This window comes from Pelophylax lessonae, assembly GCF_965119305.1.
Source record: "Pelophylax lessonae genome assembly, chromosome: 3".
Taxonomy (NCBI): Eukaryota; Metazoa; Chordata; class Amphibia; order Anura; family Ranidae; genus Pelophylax; species Pelophylax lessonae.
Window position 1 is genome coordinate 49784434 of NC_138770.1, and position 22500 is coordinate 49806933.

General features: G+C 48.6%; 1 protein-coding gene across 1 annotated transcript in view; it reads left to right on the forward strand.

Moving 5' to 3' along the window:
- Positions 1 to 374: 374 nt before the first annotated feature.
- Positions 375 to 22500, forward strand: part of LOC309551530 (translation initiation factor eIF2B subunit delta-like) — a 35357-nt gene continuing 13231 nt past the window's right edge. Inside the window, exons 1-4 of the mRNA XM_082252155.1 lie at positions 375 to 487; positions 860 to 974; positions 4763 to 4839; positions 8902 to 9004. Of these exons, the coding sequence (XP_082108281.1) occupies positions 465 to 487; positions 860 to 974; positions 4763 to 4839; positions 8902 to 9004 (318 nt within the window). The 5' untranslated portion in view covers positions 375 to 464. The remainder of the gene's footprint in view (positions 488 to 859; positions 975 to 4762; positions 4840 to 8901; positions 9005 to 22500) is intronic.

Genomic DNA, 22500 nt, shown 5'->3' on the forward strand with positions numbered 1-22500 from the left:
GTATCACCATGAATTGTAAGCATGGAGGGTTCCATTGCTGAATCCTATGTAGACCGCGAGCAGCTTGGCTGGAGGTGACCCTCATTCCTCTGTACAGGTACAGACAGGCACAAGTATGAAGCAAAGGAAATGGCTCCTACCATTTGTGTAATTTGTACTTGAAGCCAACACCATGGAGCCTGATGTATGCCAAATGTCTTCCACCTGGAGTTTAGATATCAGTTGTCCACAGACTGGAGGTATCCTGTACAATCAGGGTAGAGGGAGTCCATGCTGGTACTTTGCAGTGACTTACAGTCTGTATTATACTCTGATTGCTATGTGTGCAAGCCAGACAAAGGTTGTCCTGTGCCCATTCATTCTTCTGACCTCCAAATCTTGTTTTCCTCTTCCAGGTTCCTCTGCGGCAGGACTATGGGAACAAAGTCAGCCTGTTCTCTCATCTCCATCAGTACAGCCGCAAAATGCCCCTCACCCAGCAGCTGAGGTGAGTGTGAGTAGATGGTGGGGGTCCCTCCAAATGTGTCATGTGTCCTACCGGCACAGGCGTGCCGCCGCTGCCTCGCACAGGCGTGCCGCCGCGGCTCGCTGCCTCGCACAGGCGTGCCGCCGCGGCTCGCTGCCTCGCACAGGCGTGCCGCCGCGGCTCGCTGCCTCGCACAGGCGTGCCGCCGCGGCTCGCTGCCTCGCACAGGTGTGCCGCCTCGGCTCGCTGCCTCGCACGTCCCTACCTTTCAGGGATTCCCCCTTGCTGATTGATCAGTTGTTTTGGAAAGTTCTGTCTTTTTTCTTTCCTCAGTGGAACGCTATAAAACACCTTCATTGCTGTGATCTTCATCTCTTCTCTCCTCTTCTCCAGCATCCCGTCCTCTGTGATACACCCAGCTGTGGTGAGGCTCGGCCTCCAGTACTCCCAGGGTATCATCAGCGGCTCCAACGCCAGATGTATAGCATTACTGCACTGCTTCAAAAAGGTACGTCCTCCTCAGTGTTCATCTGATATCTCTCCCTATATACCGGCCACTCAACCTTCCCGCCCTATCCAGGCTTAAATACCCAACCCTCACCTGCTAACGCCCCCTCAGTCCTAAATGCCCCTCACCTTCAAGTTTTAGTTACTTACCCCTCACCTGTCAACTTTTCCCAGTCCCAGATACTTGCCCCCTCCCGATTGTATAGAAAGGAGGAGAGAATATGGGGCATGGGGTGGGATTTTAAGGGTAACGTCTATGACCAATATTCATCGTTTCTGGAAATAACCATCATATTGTTTATAAAAACATATAATTTTATTAATTCAACAAAAAGGAATAGAAACGACAACATACAATTAGAAGTTGGGGACATATAACAGTCCATATATAGAAAATTACAAATATACAAGTCAGCAAAGCTATACGTAATAATGATTGTAGCAGACCGTAGGGAGATACCAGAAGACCAGAAACGACTTGGTGGATCTGGGGAAACTTCCTCAGAGTGGTTATCCACTACCCGACATGTTTCGCGGGATGTTCTGCTTCCTCAGGGGTATAGGGGTGCACAATTAATGTCAGTGTAATAGCTGTATGGCTGCTTGCAGGGGGATGGCTAAAGGATCCGACCAAAGGCAAACTAAGACCCCCACGGTGGGCATGGACAGCCTATATATACAAGTATGGAGAGGTCAAAGGGCCCAAAAGCAGTAAAAACAAATCTGTCAGACGGTGGGTTAGATTGGATAACACAATCTGAGAACAATATGGTTCACTGGTGAGTATCATCAGTTGGTCAGGGTAAGTTATCTTTCCAAGCACTCAACCAAGACAGGAAAAGGGTATAGAAAGATCTCTATTGTATCCAATCTCCAGCATCCACCGTCTGCAATAATATTGGTCATAGACGGTACCCTTAAAATCCCGCCCCATGCCCAGCATTTTCTCCTTCTTTCTACACATTATTGGGATGTGGTACTTTTTACTAATAATTTCTCCCCTGAGCTAATCCACATTCCCTCCCGGTTGTAGACACGTGCTATTTCTTGCCATTCCTTCCCAGTTCCAGATACCCACTCTTGACCTGCCCCTCACGTTCCCAAAACTTCTTCTCTCTCCCAGAAAGCGGCCCCTCTCTTGCTAACTTCTCAGGGACAAACCTGTATAAATGACACTGCTGAAGGCAAGCGCATGCAGCAGCTAGCCCCACCAGGCTCAGATGCCCACTTCACACTAGCAAATTTTTTTCAGTCTCTTTTATACCAGGGCTTGATAAATTTGCTTTGAATCTTGAAGGCAGCTAAAAAAGTTTGGAGCCAGGCACCTGGAACTGCATGTCCGGGGCATCGGGCAGTAGGAATTTGACAGAAAACAGACAGCCCCATCTCCCCGGGCAAAGAGGCAGGCCCCGTCCCTCCGGGCAGAGGCAGCCCAAAAACATCAGCTCAGGTATAGGAATTGTGCAGCAGCAATTTAGCACCTACACATTCAATGGGCAGGCCAGTCTACGAAAGCTTCCTCTTCACCACCACTGATCAGCTAAGCTCCAATCCCGCCTCGTTGATGCAACATGTGGCCCTTCAGTCAGTTTGACTCTCCACCACCGGTCATGTGACCCCTGACGCTCCACCCACCCACAACTGTCCCAAAATGACAACGTGAAAGTTTGTTTTGAAATCTTTGCAAATGTATTAAAAAACAAAAAAATCCCATGTACATAAGTATCCACAGCCTTTGCCATGACACCTTAAAATTGAGCTCAGCGGCATCCTGTATCCACCGATCATCCTGGAGATATTTCTACAACACGATTGGAGTCCACCTGTGGTAAATTCAGTTGATTGGACTTGATTTGGAAAGGCACACACCTGACTTAGATTCCACAGTTAACAGTGCATGTCAGAGCACAAACCAAGCCATGGAGTCCAAGGAATTGTCTGTAGACCTCCGAGACAGGATTGTATGGAGACACAGATCTGGGGAAGGGTACAGAAACATTTCTGCAGCATTGAAGGTCCCAATGAGCACAGTGGCCTCCATCATCCCTAAATGGAAAAAGTTTGTAACTACCAAGACTCTTCCTAGAGTGGACCGCATGGCCAAACTAAGCAATTGGGGGAGAAAGGCCTTCGTCAGGGAGGTGACCAAAAACCCGATGGTCACTCTGACAGAGCTCCACCATTTCTCTGTGGAGAGAGAAGAACTTTCTAGAAGAACAACCACCTCTGTAACACTCCACCAATCAGGCCTGTATGGAAGACACAAGCCACTCCTCAGTAAAAGGCACATGACACTATGCCTGGAGTTTGACAAAAGGCACCTGAAGGACTCTCAGACCATGAGAAACAAAATTCTCTGGTCTGATGAAACAAAGATTGAAGTATTTGGCTTGAATGGCAGGCATCATGTTTGGAGGAAACCAGGCACCGCTCATCACCTGGCCAATACCATCCCTACAGTGAAGCATGGTGGTGGCAGAATCATGCTGTGGGGATGCTTTTCAGTGGCAGGAACTGGGAGACTAGTCAGGGTTGATGAAAAGATGAATGCAGCAATGTACAGAGACATCCTTGATGAAAACCTGGTCAAGAGCGCTCCGGACTTCAGACTGGGGCGAAGGTTCATCTTCCAACAGGGTAACGACCCTAAACACACAGCCAAGATAACAAAGGAGTGGCAATGGGACAACTCTGTAAATGTTCTTGAGTGGCCCAACCAGAGCCCAGACTTGAACCCGATTTACATCTCTGGAGAGATCTGAAAATGGCTGTGCACCGACTCTCCCCATCCAACCTGATGGAGCTGGAGAGGTCCTGCAAAGAAGAATGGGAGAAACTGCTCAAAAATAGGAGTGCCAAGCTTGTAGCATTATACTCAAAAAGACTTGAGGCTGTAATTGGTGCCAAATGAGCTTCACCAAAGTATTGGGCAAAGGCTGTGATACTTATGTACATGCGATTTTTTTTTTTTTTTTTGTTTTTTATTTTTAATAAATTTTGCAAAGATTTCAAACAAACTTCTTTCATTTTGTCATTATGGGGAATTGTTTGTAGAATTTTGAGGAAAATAATGAATTTAATCCATTTTGGAATACGGCTGTAACATAACAAAATATGGAAAAAGTGAAGCGCTGTGGATACATTCTGGATGCACTATACATTTCCTTCACCTGCCAATCCAGCCCCACAACAGACAACTAGTCCCAGATACCCACCTCCTCAACTGCCAACTGCTTCCAAAATACACACCTCTTCACCTGCCAACCCCTACATATTCTTGATGCCTGTCCTTCGCCTGACAATCTCTCTCCCTCCCCTCACTTGCGAATCCCTCCTAGGCTCGCCATACCCACTTTCTGCCTTGCCACCCCTTTGCTTTCCAGATATCCACATTTTCAGCTATTAGTGCCTCCCTAATCCCTAATAGCTACCCCTCAACTGATAGTTCTTCTCCTGTCTTAGATATCTGCTCCTCACCTGACCCTACCCCAATCTCAGTCCCAGATACCCGCCAACCCTTCTCAGACCCAGATACCCTCCTCCTGCCAAAACGTACACAGTCCTCAATTGCTGTCTACCCTGACAACCCTTCCTGAGTCCCAGATACTGACCTTAAATCTGACAACACCTCTTTACTCTCGGATACCTACTCCTTATGTTCCACCCCCTCTCAGTTCCAGATACTTGGCCCTTATCTGCCAACCTATTCCCACTGCAAGTTACCCACCAGTCACCTCTTCTAGATACCCCTTGACTGGCTACAGATTGTCATACCTCTTTGTTGTATAGGTGATCCGGGACTACAACACTCCACCCCATGAGGAGCTGTCACGTGACCTTGTCAACAGGCTGAAGCCTTACATTAGGTAGGGGGTTTTGTGCTTTTGCAGGGGGAGTGGGGTAGAGATCGACTGATTATCGGCATCACCGATATATCGGTGGACGATATGCACTTTCCCCGATATATCGGAATCAGCATTTGGATTTACCGATATTGCTGTGACGTCATTGCGTATGTTGCGCACTGGGCAGCTTATGTGGCATTCTTGGACCGCCTCCCTCAGCCTAGTTACAGTGTGTTTTACCCGCCGCAGCCACACTGGAGTCTGCAACTTTGCATGCTGTGCAAAGTCGGTCGGGACAGTGAGTGATCTAGTTCAACTTATTATCAAAATCACAGTACACTGACCAGTGACAGACACAGTGCACGTTGTGTAACACAGCCACCGCTGTCACCCACAGCTGCCCGGTGCCTGCCTGCCACCCAGTCCCACAGGCCTACCAGCCAGCCACAGGCCCTGGGCCTGTTCCTGCCAGCCACCCACCACGCAGGGTGCCAGCCACCCACCAGAGGGTGCCACCCACCACAGGGTGCCAGCCACCCACCCACCACAGGGTGCCAGCAAGCCACCACAGGGTGCCAGCCAGCTACCCACCCACCACAGGGTGCCAGCCACCCACCCACCACAGGGTGGCAGCCACCCACCAAAGGGTGCCAGCCACTCCTCACCACAGGGTGCCAGCCAGCCATTTTGTTTAAGCCTATATTAGTGTCTTTTCAAGTTTCAATGGAGATGGATGGAGATAGAAAAATTAAAAGTGTGGTCTGGGACTATTTCTCTTCTCCATCTCCAGGAAAATCAGCAGCAGTGTGCAACACTTGCAAAAACAATGTAAGCATGGAATCAATAACTGCAAAAACCAAAAATAAGTCAAATATTTGGGCCCATCTAGGAGTTCATCATCTTGAATTGCATCATGCAGCACAGAAAAAACAAAATGAATCACAAGGTGAAACATCCCTATCCCAGGCAACAATAACAGATATGTTTCAGAAAAAAACAGGTGGCTAAAATCTGATGGAAGATCCCAACTGCTGGACAGAGTAATCACAGAGATGATGGTCACTGATAACCAGCTATTTACAATAGTGTCTGACTCTGGATTTAAGCGGTTGATGTCCATAGTTGAGCCAAGGTGCACACTGAAGAGTGACAAATTTTATCGAACTGAAATGCTGCAAAAGATTCACCAATAAGTCATTGACAAAGTAAAGGCTATGCTGAAACCAGAGAATGCTGGCAACTCACTCTCATTCACAACTGATTGCTGGTCAGGACAAACAGAATCACAAATGAGTCTTACATGCCACTACATTGACAGCGGATGGACAAGAAGGCATTTGGTGTTGAATACAAAAGTGATGCAAGGATCCCACACTGGGGAGTACATTAGAGAAATGTTACTAGGCATGCTAGAAGAATGGGGAATCACTAAAGTGATGCTTGTGCTGCGAGACAGTGGAACAAACATGGTTAAAGGTATGAGACTTGCGGAAGTGTCAGACCTCAGTTGCATGGCACACACCCTTCAACTGGTGGTAAATGATGGTCTGTCAAACCAGAAAGCTTTGCTTGACATTATTAGCATGCTGTAGAAGTGCGCAGGCCATTTCCACCATTCTATTCTTGCTAATTCAGGAAGACCTTGGCCTACCCAAAAACAACTTGATACAGGCTGTTCCAACACGATGGAACTCAACGCTACACATGTTAGAAAAGATGCTGGAGCAGAAGCGCGCTCTCACTATATATTCTGGTGAATATTGGCTTGGAGGACATTCTTGTCCTACTGCTGATCAGTGGGACAGAGTAGCCAACATTATTGAGACGCTCGTACCCATTGAGGAAGTGACACTAGAGGTGAGTCATTATGACTCATCTGTGTCCTCTGTCATCCCATGTGTGAGAGTGCTGAAGATGCTACTTCAACAGAACAAAGGACCCAACACATGTGGCATTAAAGCATGTAGGACGCCATGAGGGACAGCCTTGCCAAACGGTTTGAGAAGCATTAGGAGAATAAAAATGTTGTGCTTGCATGTCTTTTGGATCCTCGATACAAGAACCATCCTTTCTCTTCTGATTATGTATTGGCCAAGGCAAAACAATGGCTGACAGAAGAGATTCAAGTTCAACAGAAAGTGCAGGAGGTTCCAGCTGACGAAAAGAAAAGTCAAGAAGAGAAGGTTTCTGATGTGGAAGAGCTGGATGTAGGAGAAATATGTCCAAAAAGACAACGGACAGAAGAGAAAATTTATCGTGGTGAAATAGATGCAATGTTCAGCGTTTTATTGAATCAGCAGTTTTCACTACTGCAGCAGTTTATTAGGCATTAATGCACAATCAGAACGATGTTAAACTAAGTGTCCCTGCAATTGAAGTTTTCCTTTTAGTTCTCATGCAGTTAAGGTGTGAAGAATGAGCCCTTAATGTTAAAATTGTTAATAAATACTGATTTACATGTTCAGTAACAGATTTGTGTCGAAATTTGTGTTTATTTTGCAAAATTTTAAATGTACAAAAATATCGGCCGATACTGATATGCGATCGCCAAAGTATCAGTATCGGCAACAAAAAAACGTTATCGGTCGATCACTAGTGTGGGGGCATACTAGCAGGGAGTATTGCTGAGGGTGGATTATTCTTCTAGTGGTCTCTCTGTCCCTGGGAGGGAGCGGTCTCAGTCTCTCTCTGTCCCTTGGGGGGAGGCTGTCTCTTTACTAGGGGGGAACGTGTCTCTCTTTGCCCGGGGTGGCGGTGACTCTCTCTCTCCCCCTGTCTGAGGGGTGGGCGGTGCTCTCTCTCCCTCTATCCTAGGGGGGGGGGACAGTGTCTCTTTTCCCCCCTTCTCTCTCTCACTCTCTCTCTCTGTTCCTGTCCTGGCGGGGTGCTCTCTCTGGGGGGGCGCTCTCTCTGTCCTGGGGTGGGGGATTCTCTCTCTCCCGGTGTTCCTGTGGGGGGCTCTCTCCCGGTGTTCCTGTGGGGGGGCGCGCTCTCTCTCTCTCTCTCTCTGTCCCTGGGGGAGGAGCGCTCTGTCTGTCCATTGGGGGAGGGGAGTACTCTCTCTCCCAGTGTTCCTGTAGGGGGGGGGGGCGCTCTCTCCCGGTGTTCCTGTAGGGGGGGGGTGCGCTCTCCCGGTGTTCCTGTGGGGGGGTTACGCTCTCTCCCGGTGTTCCTGTGGGGGGGTTACGCTCTCTCTCTCCCGGTGTTCCTGTGGGGGGTTTACGCTCTCTCTCTCCCGGTATTCCTGTGGGCGGTTTACGCTCTCTCTCTCCCGGTATTCTGTGGGCGGTTACGCTCTCTCTCTCTCCCGGTATTCCTGTGGGGGGGGGTTAGGCTCAATTTCTCCTGGTGTTCCTGTGGGGGGTTTACGCTCTCTCTCTCTTCCGGTGTTCTTGTGGGGGGGGGGGAGTGCTTTCTCTGTCCCTGGGGGGGATTGCTCTCTCTCTCTGGATGGGATTGCCCTCTCTCCCTCTTTCTCTGGGGGGATCACTCCCTCTTTCTCTGGGGGGATCAATCTCTCTCTGCGTGTCCCTTGGGGGGGATCGCTCTCTCTCTCTCTCTCTCTCTCTCTCTCTCTGGATGGGATTGCCCTCTCTCCCTCTTTCTCTGGGGGGATCACTCCCTCTTTCTCTGGGGGGATCAATCTCTCTCTGCGTGTCCCTTGGGGGGGATCGCTCTCTCTCTCTCTCTCTCTCTCTCTCTCTCTCTCTCTCTCTCTCTCTCTCTCTCTCTCTCTCTCTCTCTCTCTCTCTCTCTCTCTCTCTGTCCCTTGGGGGGAGTGCTCTCCTACTCTGTCCTGGGGGGAGGGGCACTCTCCTCGGTGTCCCTGGGGGGAGGGCTCTCTCTCTCTCTCTCTCCCCTTTTGGGGGGGCGGGGTGGGTGTTGATTTTTCTCTGCCTCTTTTGGAGGTTATCCCTCTTCCTTGTTGATGGTGGCAGGGGGGGGGGGGGGCTGGTTTTGGTCTCTACACCTGTCTGTCGGGAGAGGGGTTTGTCTCCATCAGTGGAGGTGTAGCTTCTCAGTCTTTTTTTTTTTTTTTTTTCCTTCTACTAATGTATTTTTCTTTTTTTTTGTCTCTTGCAGCTTCCTGACTCAGTGTCGCCCCCTGTCGGCCAGTATGGGAAATGCCATAAAGTACATCAAGAAAGAGATCTCAAATATGAGTCGGCAGATGGGAGAGGAGGAGGTGAGTGTGAATCTCACAGTGCGCATTTTTCCACATTTCTCTTACAGCAGTTTTTTTTTTTTTTATTGTATTTACTAAACAGGTATAACAAAACACCTACAATGGTATATATAAGAGAAGTTCATTGTTAGGCTTTACAAACACTTCAACTGCTTCCCCCCCCCTGAGAGGGAGGCCTATTGGTCTGGATGGGCGTCATATGACGTCCTTCCCAGAACACGTCTCACGTGTGCATGACGGGCTGCGCTCCAGCGCGATCTGTCCCAGCTGAGTCCGCCAGACACAGCGGATGACCGATCAGTGTACCTGCCGGTACCAAATGATCGCTGTGACCAATCACAGCAGATCACATGACAAGTGTACACTTAAATTCACTTCTATGGGCAATTATAGTGTGTAAAAAAGAAACATTTAAAATGAGATAGAGATATGCATACATACATGCATGCATACATACATACATACATACATACATAATTTTTTTTTTTTTTTTTTTTACATGCGTTCACCAGTTTATTAAATGTGAAAAAAAAGCGTTTTCTCTTTCGTTCATGGACGGACACAGCTTCATATCTTCTTTGACAGATGGGTTACGCTGCTCTTCCTAGGAGTAGGACACTAGACGGAAAAGGGTTAACAAAGCTTAACTACGCCTATAGACATTCCCAGGGGCTATACTCCCTCTCCCTGCTATAGGATCTAGTCAGGAGTAAGAACCTAGTTCCTTACTGGGATCTCTGGTCCTGGCATTTTTTCCCCTTTTTTTTAAACGGAACATTTTCCTTTTTTCTTTTTTTTTTTTTTCTTCTAAAATCAAATCTGTTCCTGTGAGAACTACAATCAACTGCTGGACTGGGTGAGGCACTGCATATCCTAGATCCTTACGGTCGTCCCAGTCTGGCCAACGAGTGCATGCAGACCTCAGCTCCACGCTAGGTCGGCTGCGACATAACCCCACTGGACGGCGGCTAGGTTGCGAGTGGAACTCCTCGCGAGAATGCACACGACCTGGACGCAGGCCGAAGTCGCAGCATGCCTCTGGCCTGCAGCAACCCCCTCTTCCGAGATGGGAAGGTGACGTGCCCATAAAGGTGCCCGTCTGGTTCCAAAGGTGTGGTGAGTAGTACCCCTCTCTCCTTCAGTAAATGTTGGGTGGACATGGGGCAGGGTCAGTCGGTCTCCCAGGTGCCCTCCCTACCCATGTGTCGTCGCCCCCCCCCCTTCTCCTCACTAGCAGATTCCCCCTGCATAAGCTCCCCCCCCCCTATTCCCAGGTGATGCCTGAGGTGTACTGGTGATTTAAACTCCCTTACATGGGGTTGGAAACAGTGTCACCTCGGTGTCACCTCGGTGAGGTGAGCTGTGACTGGAGGGGGGGGGGGGGGGGGGAACATGCTGAGTGGCCGGATGCCTGCTTTGGTGTGTTGAGTCCTGTGGGGGGGGTCCTTTTAAGGCCCCCCTGGCCGTGTATAGTAGCTCATGGGGTCCTGGGATTTGTGCGCCCGCCATGCGGCATTGCCATTTTCTTGTAGCCGCATGTGCTGCAGCTCGGTGGCCATTTTCCTAGAGATCAGCGGCCATGTTTTTGGTGGTTTCTATCGGTAATGCGGCGGCCATTTTCTTGTAGCCACATGGAGCTGTGCTCGGCATGCGGCCTCTCGTGACAGCATGGCCATTTCCTCTTCCTCTCTGATCGGTGTGCTGCTGGCTGTTGGCGCTGTTTCCCCTCTCTCCCTGCTCCTTGCTGAGACGTGTTTGGTGGTGAGTTCTGGGGCGGTATCTCCCTACCTGTTCTACTACTGCAGTGTTCCTGGCACCTGTGGTACCACGGGAGTCAGCGGGGGGGGGGGGGGGGGGGTTTCACAGCTTATTTGATACATTTATAAAGGATTACATGGACCCTTTAGAACATGTCTCACCACCTGACCCACTCTGGCGGCCATGACGGCGGTCCTGCAGTATCTAAAGTGGACATGGTCTTACAAAAGAGACCTGGTAAGAAGCACCCTCTGCCTTCACCTGGTTTCTCTGCCGCCTCAGATTTTGAGGCTGATTTGGCCGCCACGGACACGAGCCACCCCACGGGGTCTGCGTCCACGCCCTTCGAGTGCTCTGATAGTAAGGATGATTCCTCTTCCACCTCTGCGCAAGAAAAGGCGCTTGTAGAGGCACTGATTGTATCAGTGCGGGAAGCTTTAAAAATGGACGACACAGCGGATGCTGCGTCAGCAGCGATGGTGGACTCAGGTTTCTAGGCTTATTAAAGTCACGTTATTACCAGTGTAGGACGCTTTGTCCTTTAAGGATCCTGCGGATAGGAAGGCTAAATCCTTGGTCCACCATCTTTTTACCGTGGCCGGTTCAATCCTGAGGCTGGTGTTTGCCATAGCCTTTGTCTCCCAGACCTTGACGGAGTGGGCAAAGCTTTTACGCCAGGATTTGAATGAGGGTCAGCACCCTCATGAACTGGCGGATCAGTTGATACAGGGGTTAGTTTAATTGTGATGCCTCCCTGGATGCAGCCCCTTTAGCTTCCAGGGCGTCTGTGACAGCGGTGACCTTGTGCCGCATGACCTGGTTGAAATGCTGCTGACGGATCTCCCTTTTGTGGGGGACTGCTTGTTCAGAACCTCTATGGAAGAGATCATAAAGGAAGGGTCACACGGGGGGCAGAAGCACCCTGCCCCCGCAGGTTACAAAAAACAGAGAGCCTCGCCACAAACATGGTCCTATCTTTTCGGCCCACATGCGGCCCTTTTCATCCTGCAGGGTCGCAAGACAAGGATTCTAAATCCTCCCATTCCATTGCAGGGGCTTCCAAGAGACCCTGGGGGTGGTAAGTCCAAGACGTGTTCCTCTGGTCTCACGGATAAGCCCTCCTCCAACTTAAGGGACGCCCTCACCCATGCTAGGGATGGGGGGATGTCTTTGTTTCTTTCCGGACCTATGGACCTCGTTCATCCAAGGAAAATGGGTACTCGAGTTGATTCTATCCAGTTACAAGATCGAGTTTCGATCCTTGCCCCTGGCAAGGTTCTTCCCTTCCAATCTGCGCATGTCTTCGGATCGGCTTCAGGGCCTTCTGGGGGCAGTGCAAGATTTACTGTCACAAGGAGTCATAGTACCAGTTCCAGAGTTGGAACGTTTTCAGGGGTTTTATTCAAAGCTCTTTACGGTCCCCAGGAAGGAGCGAAAGGTTCGCCCAATCCTGCATCTCAAGACCCTGAACCACTTTATGCGGTTCCAGAAATTCAGAATGGAGTCAATTCGCACAGTTGTGGCTTCCCTTCATCAGGGGAATTTCTGGCCTCTATCGATATCAAGGACGCTTACCTTCATGTTCCAATTTTTATATCGGGCACCAGCGTTTTCTTCGCTTTACCATAGGTGAGAAGCATGATCAATTTGTAGCGTTACCTTTTTGGTCTCGCCTCAGCTCCTCGGGTGTTCACAAAAGTGTTGGCACCAGTGATAGCCTTAGACAGACAGACAGCGGGAGATTTCAGTACTGGGATACCTGGAAGATCTTCTGAGGGCGGAGTCGTTGTCTGTCCTGAAGGAAGATCTGGACATCACGGTGCCAACTCTGAATTTTCAAAAGTCTGCCTTGACCCCCTCCAACAAGTTGGGCTGACTCTGGATTCAGCCGCAGCCCGGATGTTTCTCCCAGAAACGAAACTCCTGAAGTTGCAGCATGCAATTCGGCTCCTGTTGTCCAATCGCCGGCCGTCGCTCAGAACTTGTATGCAGGTGCTGGGCCTGATGGTTTCCACCTTCGAGGCTGTTCCATTCGCTCAGTTCCATACCAGACTTCTGCAAAGGAGATTCTAACCAAGTGGGACAAGAATCCACAATCCCCTCGACAATCTGATCCTGTTGAGTCGGGGTGCGAGTGGGTCTCTGCTTTGGTGGCTCCGATCCCCGGCGCTTTGACAAGGCAAGTCTTTTCTCCCTCTTCTGGATAGTGGTTACCACGAACACCAGCCTGTCAGGGTGGGTAGGTGTCCTGGGCACAGAATTAGCCCAAGGGTCTGGTCTTGGGAGCAGTCCAGTCTGCCGATCAACATCCTGGAAATTCGGGCGATCAGGCTTTGCCTGATTGTCTGCAGGGGTGTCCGGTAAGGGTTCAATCGGACAACGCCACGGCTGTGGCATATATCAATCACCAAGGAGGCACCAGAAGTGGCCGGTATTCTAAGGTGGGCAGATCGCTTTGTTTCAGCCCCCTCTGCTGTGCACATCCCAGGGATGAAAAATTGGCAGGCGGACTACCTCAGTCAACAGGCACAATGGTCCCTTCGCCCGGAAGTGTTTCAACAACTGTCTCCGGTGGAGGACCCCAAATGTAGACCTGTTTGGCCTCTCGTCTCAACTGGAAGGTACCGAGGTTTGTTGCAAGGTCTCAGGATCCTCTGGCAGACGCTCTTGTGGCCCCTTGCAACTTCTGCTGAGACTTTTGCGCAGAATCGCAGAAGGGATTCCAGTGATTCTAGTGGCCCCAGACTGGCCTCGTCGGCCCTGATATGCGGGCCTAGTAAGACTGGTACCTGATGACCCTTGGCGGCTTCCTCTCAGAGAAGATCTTTTGTCTCAAGGACCGATTTTTACATCCTGCTTTTTTATCGCTGGCTTTAATGGCCTGGCTATTGAAAGCCAGGTATTGAAGGATAGGGGGTTGTCGGATTCGGTGATTCCTACTCTGTTAAAAGCTAGGAAGTCTACTTCTCGAAAGATTTATCGTCGAGTTTGGAAGACGTATATTCCTTGGAGTTCCTCTCGGGGGGTTTCCCCCTGTTCCTTTTCGGTATCACGTCTGCTGGAGTTTCTACAAAGGCGTGTAGATCAGTGTTTGGCCCTGGGCACCATTAAGGGCCAGATTTCAGCCTTTGCCATTTTCTTCCAAAGACCGTTGGCCACAATTTCCTTGGTTCATATTTTTGTGTAGGGAGTTCGCCACCTGGCTTCTTTGGTCCGGTCCCTGGTGCCTCCATGGGATCTTAATCTGGTACTGTCGGTTCCTCAAAGGCCGCCTTTTGAGAATATTCCTGAAATTCCTCTGTTTACCTAGTCACAGAAAGTGGCTTTCTTGGTGGCTATAACTTCGACACGCAGGGTCTCTGAGCTGGCTACGTTGTCCTGTCTGTCTCCTTACCTGGTGGTTCACAGAGACAAAGTGGTGCTTCGTCCCTGTCAGTTGTCCCTTCCTAAGGTCGTTTCGGGGTTCCACCTAAATTAAGATATTGTGTTGCCTTTTGTTATGTCCTAAGCCAAAGCATCCAAAAGAAGTTGCCTTGCATTCCTTGGATGTAGTCGGAGCCATTAAGGTGTACTTGATGGCTACTGAGCCTATTCGAAGATCGTATTCCTTGTTTATTCTTACGGATTCTCGTAGGGGGCATCTGCTGCGACCATTTCCAGATGGATCAGGCAGACGGTGGTGCAGGCCTTTTTAAGGGTTAGGTTCCTCCTTTCCCTGTTTAGATGCATTCAACGAGGGCGCTTGGTGCTTCCTGGGCCTTCCAGCATCAGTGGTCCAGGTTTGCAAAGCGCACCTGGTCGTCTGTACACACTTACACCAAGTTCTACCAGTTGGATATTTTTGCATCTGCTGATGATGCGTTTGGCCGCAAAGTTTTGCAAGCCGCTCTGGCAGAAACTTCTGCCTCCTTAGGTTGTTTTTTTCTGGTAGGTGAGCTCCACTTGTTCCTGGTTGAGCTCCTGGATTACCTGGTTGGTTAAGTTTAGCCCTTTTTTTTTTTTTTGGGGGGGGGGGGTGGTGGCTTGACCGTTCATGTAGAAGGACGTGTTTCACATCGGCTCCGGCATCCTGAACTCTAGAATCCTGAAAATAGTCTCTGAAACCTGGCAGCTTTCACCAGATACTTAAGCCCGCGCTCGGCTCTTACCTTTGTGCCGGTCCCGGGTCTCCAGGGCCCGCTCCAGGCGATGACCCGGAATAAAGACGCCGTCCCTGCTGAGAGGAAGGCCCAATATGGAGGCGGACCGTTGCCTCAGCGCGCAGGAAAGGACCGCCAGCCCTCTCCAAGCTGGAGAAATATGAACATGATCCCTCCCAAGCATAAATCGCAGCAGCCACTCTCCCGCATGTCACCGGTCCGGACGCCCTGGGGATCTCCTGCACCTGGGCCTGGCACCTCGGGGAGAGCAGGCGGAGGAAGTCCATGTCACCCGTCCAGACGCCCGGGGGATCTCCTGCACCTGGGCCTGGCACCTCGGGGAGAGCAGGCGGAGGAAGTCCAACCTTGGAGGCCGCAGTGAGTACCCTGGGCGGGCCTGAGGATTGGGGGGGGGGGGGGTCTGCTGTCCCGGTGGCACCGACCTTACAAGATGTCCTGAATGCGGTACACACCTATGGCTCTTCGCTTGCTGAGCTTTCTACAGAGGTTAAGAGCATGAAGGAAGGCATTCTGCACATTAGGCAGGATATGCAGAAGATCAGAGAGATGGCCTCGGCTTTAGAGGGCAGGGTGAGCACAGTGGAGGACGAGCTGCAGCCTCTCGCCCAGGATGAACACATGAATTCTGCTGGGGTGTCAGAGGCCATGAATAAATTGGAAGACCTAGAGAATAGGCTCCGCCGCAGCAACCTGCGTTTTGGTGGGCATCCCGGAGAAAGCGGAGGGCAAAAACCCAGTCGACTTCATAGAACAGTGGCTCTTGACTACCTTTGGGAAAGATAACCTGTCCCCATTTTTCTCAGTCGAAAGGGCACACAGAGTGCCATTCCGGGCTCCACCACCGGGGGGCAATGCTCGTCCATTTTTCCTCAAGCTCCTTCACTATAAGGATAGTAGGGATGCACCGATCCGATATTCGGATCGGATATCGGCGCCGATATGGCCATTACAGATGGATCGGTAACATTGACCGATCCACTGGCCGATCCGGTTTTTGCTTGGTAACGGCTCAGCCATCCCTTACTAGGTGCAGTAGTAGTATGGGATGGGAGCCGCTACTTCCTGTATAGTCCCGGCTCACAGGCGGAGTGATATCAGATGCCTGTGAATGGAGGAGCCACACACATGAAGCAGCGGCTTTGCTCTGTACTGCAGCTGCTTGCTTTGTGTGTAGCTCCGGATCGGTTCCGGTATCGGCGATTTCACAACGCCAGATATCGGTATCGGGTCCAAAAAAGTTGGATCGGTGCATCCCTAAAGGATAGAGATTTAATCCTGCGTCTGGCGAGACAACAGCCCAGGATGGAGATTCAAGGGGCAAAAATATCTATATACCCTGACTTTTCCGCTGCCCTCCAGAAACAAAGAGCAATATTTACCGACGTCAAGAAACGCCTGCGTGCTATTCCCCTGGCATACTCCATGCTCTACCCGGCGAAGCTCCGGGTGGTGGCGAATGACACCATTCACTTCTTTGAAAATCCAGCTATGGCAGCTAATTGGCTGGACCGGCACGAACGACACCTGCGTGCTGCTGTTGAATGATCCTGCTTCTCCCTTCTGGAGCTTATTTTGCTGTGCTTGAGTCTCTATTACTCCTACTAGGAGCCTCAGTGGGAACACTCTACACGTATTTGTGCGTTTTTTTTATTTTTATTTCTTCCGGACTTTTCGATACCTTGCCTAGTCCTTGTTACGGCAGGGGCATCACGTGTTCGGGCCCTCTTCCTTACCCCCCACACAGACTTCGCAAACTGTTCCCCCCTGGTTTTTGGGGGACTGTTTCTGTTTAGCCCTCACTGTACGTGGTTACGTACGCTGTACTGGACTGCCCCAGGTTTTCAGTATGTCAGTATCCTGCCCCTGTATTGCCCACTTGCAGTTTGTCTCTGTCCCCTCGCTCTCCACACCAGGCTCACCACTGGAAACCACCTTATTGCCCCCGCATGGAGGGGGTCCTCCATCTTCCATTTGCCCTACCAATGGCTACTATGGATAAAACTCATCTGGAATGTTCGGGGTCTGCAGGATACCGGGAAGCGTACAGCAGTCTTGACTCTTCTATCCCATCATGATCCCACTTTCACTTGTTTGCAGGAAACGCACCTAACCAAGGAGACGGTGAACTTACTTTGTTCCCTGAACTCCCCGACTCAATTCCACTCTCTCCATACTCAATACTCTTGGGGAGTTTCCATTTTGATTTCTGCCACCGCCAAATTTGAGACGCTAGACTCTTAAATTGATCCCCAAGGGCGGTTTATTTTCTTGATAGGGTTTTTGGACACTTATAAAGCTTGTTAACCACTTGCCGACCGCCGCACGGTCAGCATCTACTGGGCAAAGTGACGTACTACTACGTCGCTCGCCCACGAGCCTCTAGGGGGCGAGTGCGCGCCGCCGGAGGCGCACTCCTGCCCCCCGCTCATTCACTAACATCCCCGCGCGAGTGTCCGGAGTCTCCGATTTCCGCCGGTCACTCACGATCTCCCGCTGGAGAGGGAGAAAGGCAGGCGGCTGATGTAAACAAAGCCGCCTGTCATTCTCCCTAGTGTAACTGCAGAGACTATATGATCCTGCTATGTAGGACCGTATGTCTGTGGTTACATCACAAGCCACGCCCCCCCACAGTTAGAATCACGCCCCTAGGGATACATTTAACCCACTGTTCACCAATAGTTAACCCCTTCCCTGCCAGTGTCATTTTTACAGTAACAGTGCATATGTGTAGCACTGATTACTGTAGTAATTTCACTGCTACCCCCAAAAGTGTCAAATGTTAGTCAAGGGTCCAATCTGTCCGCCCCAATGTCGCAGTCCCGCAAAAAAAAAAAAACGCAGATCGCCGCCATTACTAGTTTAAAAAAAAAACCCATTAAAAATTACAAAAATCTTTCCCGTAGTTGGTAAACGCAATAACTTTTGCGCAAACCAATCAAAATACGCTTATTGCGATTTTTTTATTTTTTTTTTTCTCACCAGAAAGATGTAGCAGAAAACAAATTGGCCTAAAATGTTAAAAAAAAATGTATTTTAACATTTTTGGGGGGGGGGGGAATTTCAGATAAAAAAAAAAATGTGAAATATTGTTATTTTTTTCAAAATTCAGCACAATAATATTTGATCATGGAAGTAGAACTGACCATATACAAATAATAGTAGCGCAAAAGAATGGCAATATTAAATCATCATAAATCAGGCATAAAAGATCAGACAGCCCCAGTGAAAAAAAAAAAATATTAATATTAAAATTCACTGAATGTCCAACAGTCCTTCAGCCCAAAATGCAGGAAAAAATGATGTGTGTTCCAACCAGAGTCCTGGTATCAGTGAAATATAGAAGGGATCACCTCCAATTTCCACCACCAAGTGCCAGGGATAATGCAAAAATGGCAACTCCCCAAAACACCATGCTTACTACTCACTCTCGTGAACAAGCAGGAATCGCATTAACATGTAAATGGTCTAGTAGAGGATCCACTTTCTGGTTCTCCAATCATCACCCGATACTCCGGTACATATGGGAGAACAAATAACAGCCTCCACTAGTGCAATATTGTACAGACTTGCAGTGTAGATTGTCAGCTCCTCTGGTTCCCCTGCAGTGTCTGGGAGTCTCCCTGCAGTGTCTGTGTGTGCGCCTGGAGTCTCTCCACCCTCCGACCGGTCTGTGTGAAAGGGGCCTTATCGGCACTTAATATTCTGTGCAGTGAAGTATCATGGATGTGCGTATGGGGGCAGTCCACCCTTAGATTAGGGGGTATTCTTTCTCTTTTCTTTTCTTTTTGTTTGTTGGTTCTCTTCTTTTAGGTTATTCCCATTTTTTGGGTCTATTGGGCTCAGAGCTCTATTTCCAGATGCACTTTGGTCCGATATGGATGTTCACTAATATTTTGATCAGATGCCCCTTGACCCCGCAGTTATCCCCTGGGCGGATTCTGTCCTCCTGCATCCTGAGATAGGTACACCTATTAATTATGCCGGGGGGGGGGGGGCTGTGGGGCTCTGGGGCTCGGATAAGTCAATTGTGTACTACATCATACTATATTGTGCCATAGGTTACTCGGACACCTATCTGTTATGATGTAAGTGATATCTTCTATGCAGGATGTGGAAACCTTACAAGCGGACCTGAACAAAATAATTGGGTGGGCAACTACATGGCAGATGAGGTTTAATGTTGAAAAATGTAAAGTAATGCACTTGGGCGCCAGAAACCAGAAAGCAAGCTACTCTCTGGTGGGGAAACCTGGTCTAAGATGGAAAAGGACCTGGGGGTACTGGTAGACAAACAGGCTTGGCGGTGGCATGCAATGCCAAGCCGCTGCAAGGAAAGCCAACAGAATACTGGGTTGTATAAAAAAGGGTATTCACTCCAGAAATAAAGAGGATTATTCTCCCACTCTACAAGACTCTGGTCCGGCCACATCTGGAGTATTCTGTCCAGTTCTGGGCACCGGTCCTCAGGAAGGATGTGCTGGAACTGGAGAGAGTCCAGAGAAGGGCAACAAAAATAATTAGGGGAATGGAGGACATCAGCTATGAGGAAAGACTACAAGCACTGAGCTTGTTCTCTCTGGAGAAGACGATTGAGGGGGGATATGATATCAATGTACAAATATTGTTCTGGCAACCCTAGCCTATGGAAAAACTTATTCAGAGAAAGGGAATACAATAAGACACGTGGCCACTCACTAAAACTAGAGGAAAAACGGTTTAACCTTAAAATACGTAAGGGGTTCTTTACTGTCAGAGCAATAAGGATGTGGAATTCTCTTCCGCAAACAGTCGTATCAGCAGGGAGCATTGATAGTTTCAAAAAACTATTAGATGGGCACCTTGGAGACCACAACATACATGGGTATACAATGCACAACATACAGGGGTATACAATGTACAACATACAGGGGTATGCAGTGTGCAACATACAGGGGTATGCAGTGTGCAACATACAGGGGTATGCAATGTGCAACATACAGGGGTATGCAGTGTGCAACATACAGGGGTATGCAATGTGCAACATACAGGGGTATGCAGTGTGCAACATACAGGGGTATGCAATGTGCAACATACAGGGGTATGCAATGTGCAACATACAGGGGTATGCAGTGTGCAACATACAGGGGTATGCAGTGTGCAACATACAGGGGTATGCAGTGTGCAACATACAGGGGTATGCAGTGTGCAACATACAGGGGTATGCAGTGTGCAACATACAGGGGTATGCAGTGTGCAACATACAGGGGTATGCAGTGTGCAACATACAGGGGTATGCAGTGTGCAACATACAGGGGTATGCAGTGTGCAACATACAGGGGTATGCAGTGTGCAACATACAGGGGTATGCAGTGTGCAACATACAGGGGTATGCAGTGTGCAACATACAGGGGTATGCAGTGTGCAACATACAGGGGTATACAATGTACAACATACAGGGGTATGCAGTGTGCAACATACAGGGGTATGCAGTGTGCAACATACAGGGGTATGCAGTGTGCAACATACAGGGGTATACAATGTACAACATACAGGGGTATACAATGTACGGTTAACAGCAAACACACACACACATCATAGGTTGAACTGGATGGACTGATGTCTTTTTTCAACCTCACTAACTATGTAACTATATCTAGACAGAATTGTTTAGCATGGTAGTGTCGCTTTAGATGCTATGTACGGTGCGATACTTGGCCTCACTGCTAGGATGTAATGCCTCTGTTCTGATTGTCATTCATTTTATTGTTTGTTTCTATTTTCTCTTGTGTTTTGAATGTTTGTCCCCAAAAAATTTTTTTTCAATAAAAATGATCTGATTTAAAAAAAAAAAAAAAAAAGTTTAGCCTTTTTTGGGAATTCTGTTTATTGCTGTGTTTTTCCCACCCCTCATGCTGACACTGCTTTGGGACATCCCATCTGTCAAAGAAGATATGAAGAGCTGTGTCCATCAATGAACGAAAGAGAGAACTGGATTTTTGTCTTGCCGTAAAATCCTTTTCTCTGATGTTCATTGACAGACACCGCTCCCGCCACTCTGTGGGGTTGGGTTATGTATTCTTCTGACACTGCTTGTTACTGAACTGAGATCCTATAGCATGAAATGGGAGTATACCCCCTGGGACTGCCCTATAGGCGTAGCTAAGCTTTGTTAAAGCGGTAGTATCCCGCTTTTTGACACTTTTACCTACAGGTAAGTCTATAATAAGGTTTACCTGTAGGTACAAATAATATCTCCTAAACCGGCACGGTTTAGGAGATATTTGCAGTGCATGCAGCCGCTCGCGCGAGCGGCGCATGCGCTCTGAAGGCCCGGGGGGACCTTCAATTTTGTTTGCCGGGAGCTTGCCGGAAAATCACTCCCGGGAGTGACGTCATCGCGGCTCCGGCCAATCATCGCGCCGGAGCCGTCTCTTTCGGCCAATCACCGCCGAACCCGGAAGAGACGGCGAGGGATCATGGCAGCGCCCGCAGCGATGTCCGGGGGTCCGTGTCGGGGCTTCGTTCTAAGGTAAGTTACACATAATGGGCTAGTATGCGATGCATACTAGCCCATTATGCCTTTGTCTTGCAGGTTTTTTTTTTTAGGGTTTACAACCGCTTTAACCCTTTTCCGCCTAGTGTCCTAGTCCTAGGAAGAGCAGCATAACCCACCTGTCAAAGAAGATATGAAGCTGTGTCCATCAATGAACGAAAGAGAAAAGGATTTTACGGGAAGTCAAAAATCCAGTTTTTTTTTTTTTTTTTTTTAATCTCCATCTTCCAAAAAAATTGGCAACTATAAAAAAAAAAAAAAAAAAAAAAAAACTCGCCATGCCTCTTACTAAATAGTTTGGACTGTCTACTTTCAAAAAATTGGTCATTTGGGGGATATCTGTACTGTCCTGACATTTTTGGGCCTTATGAAATGCGACCATTAGTACATCAGGAATGATCCATTTTCAGATGTATATCCCATAGTTTGTGGACTCTATAACTTTCCTACAGACTAAATAATATTCACTGATTTAGGTTATTTTTATTAAATAAATGTAATAGAGTAAATTTTGGCCTAAATGTATGAAGAAAGATTATTTGCAAAATTTTATAATGGAAACGAAGAGAAATGCGGGGTTTTTTTTTTTTTCAAAATGTTCTGCCTTTTTTTGTTTAGCAAAAAATAAAAAAAAAATATCAGTGGTTATTAACCACTTAAGCCCCGGAGGATTTGGCTACTAAACGACCAGGGGGTATTTTGCGATTCGGCACTGCGTGACTTTAACGGACAATTGCGCGGTCCTGCGACGCTGTACCTAAACGAATTTGACGTCCTTTTTTTCTCACAAACAGAGCTTTCGTTTGGTGGTATTTGATCACCTGTACGATTTTTTTTTTTTTTTTTTTTTTTTGATCACGCGTTATAAACAAAAAAAGAGCGTCAATTTTGCAAAAATAGCAATATTTTTCACATTTTTTTATATGAAATTTCCCCAAAAAAAATGTAAAAATCAAAATTTTTTAACATTTTCGGCCAATTTGTTTTATGCTACCTATGTTTGGTAAAAAAAATCGCAAAAAGCGTATTTTGATTGGTTTGCGCAA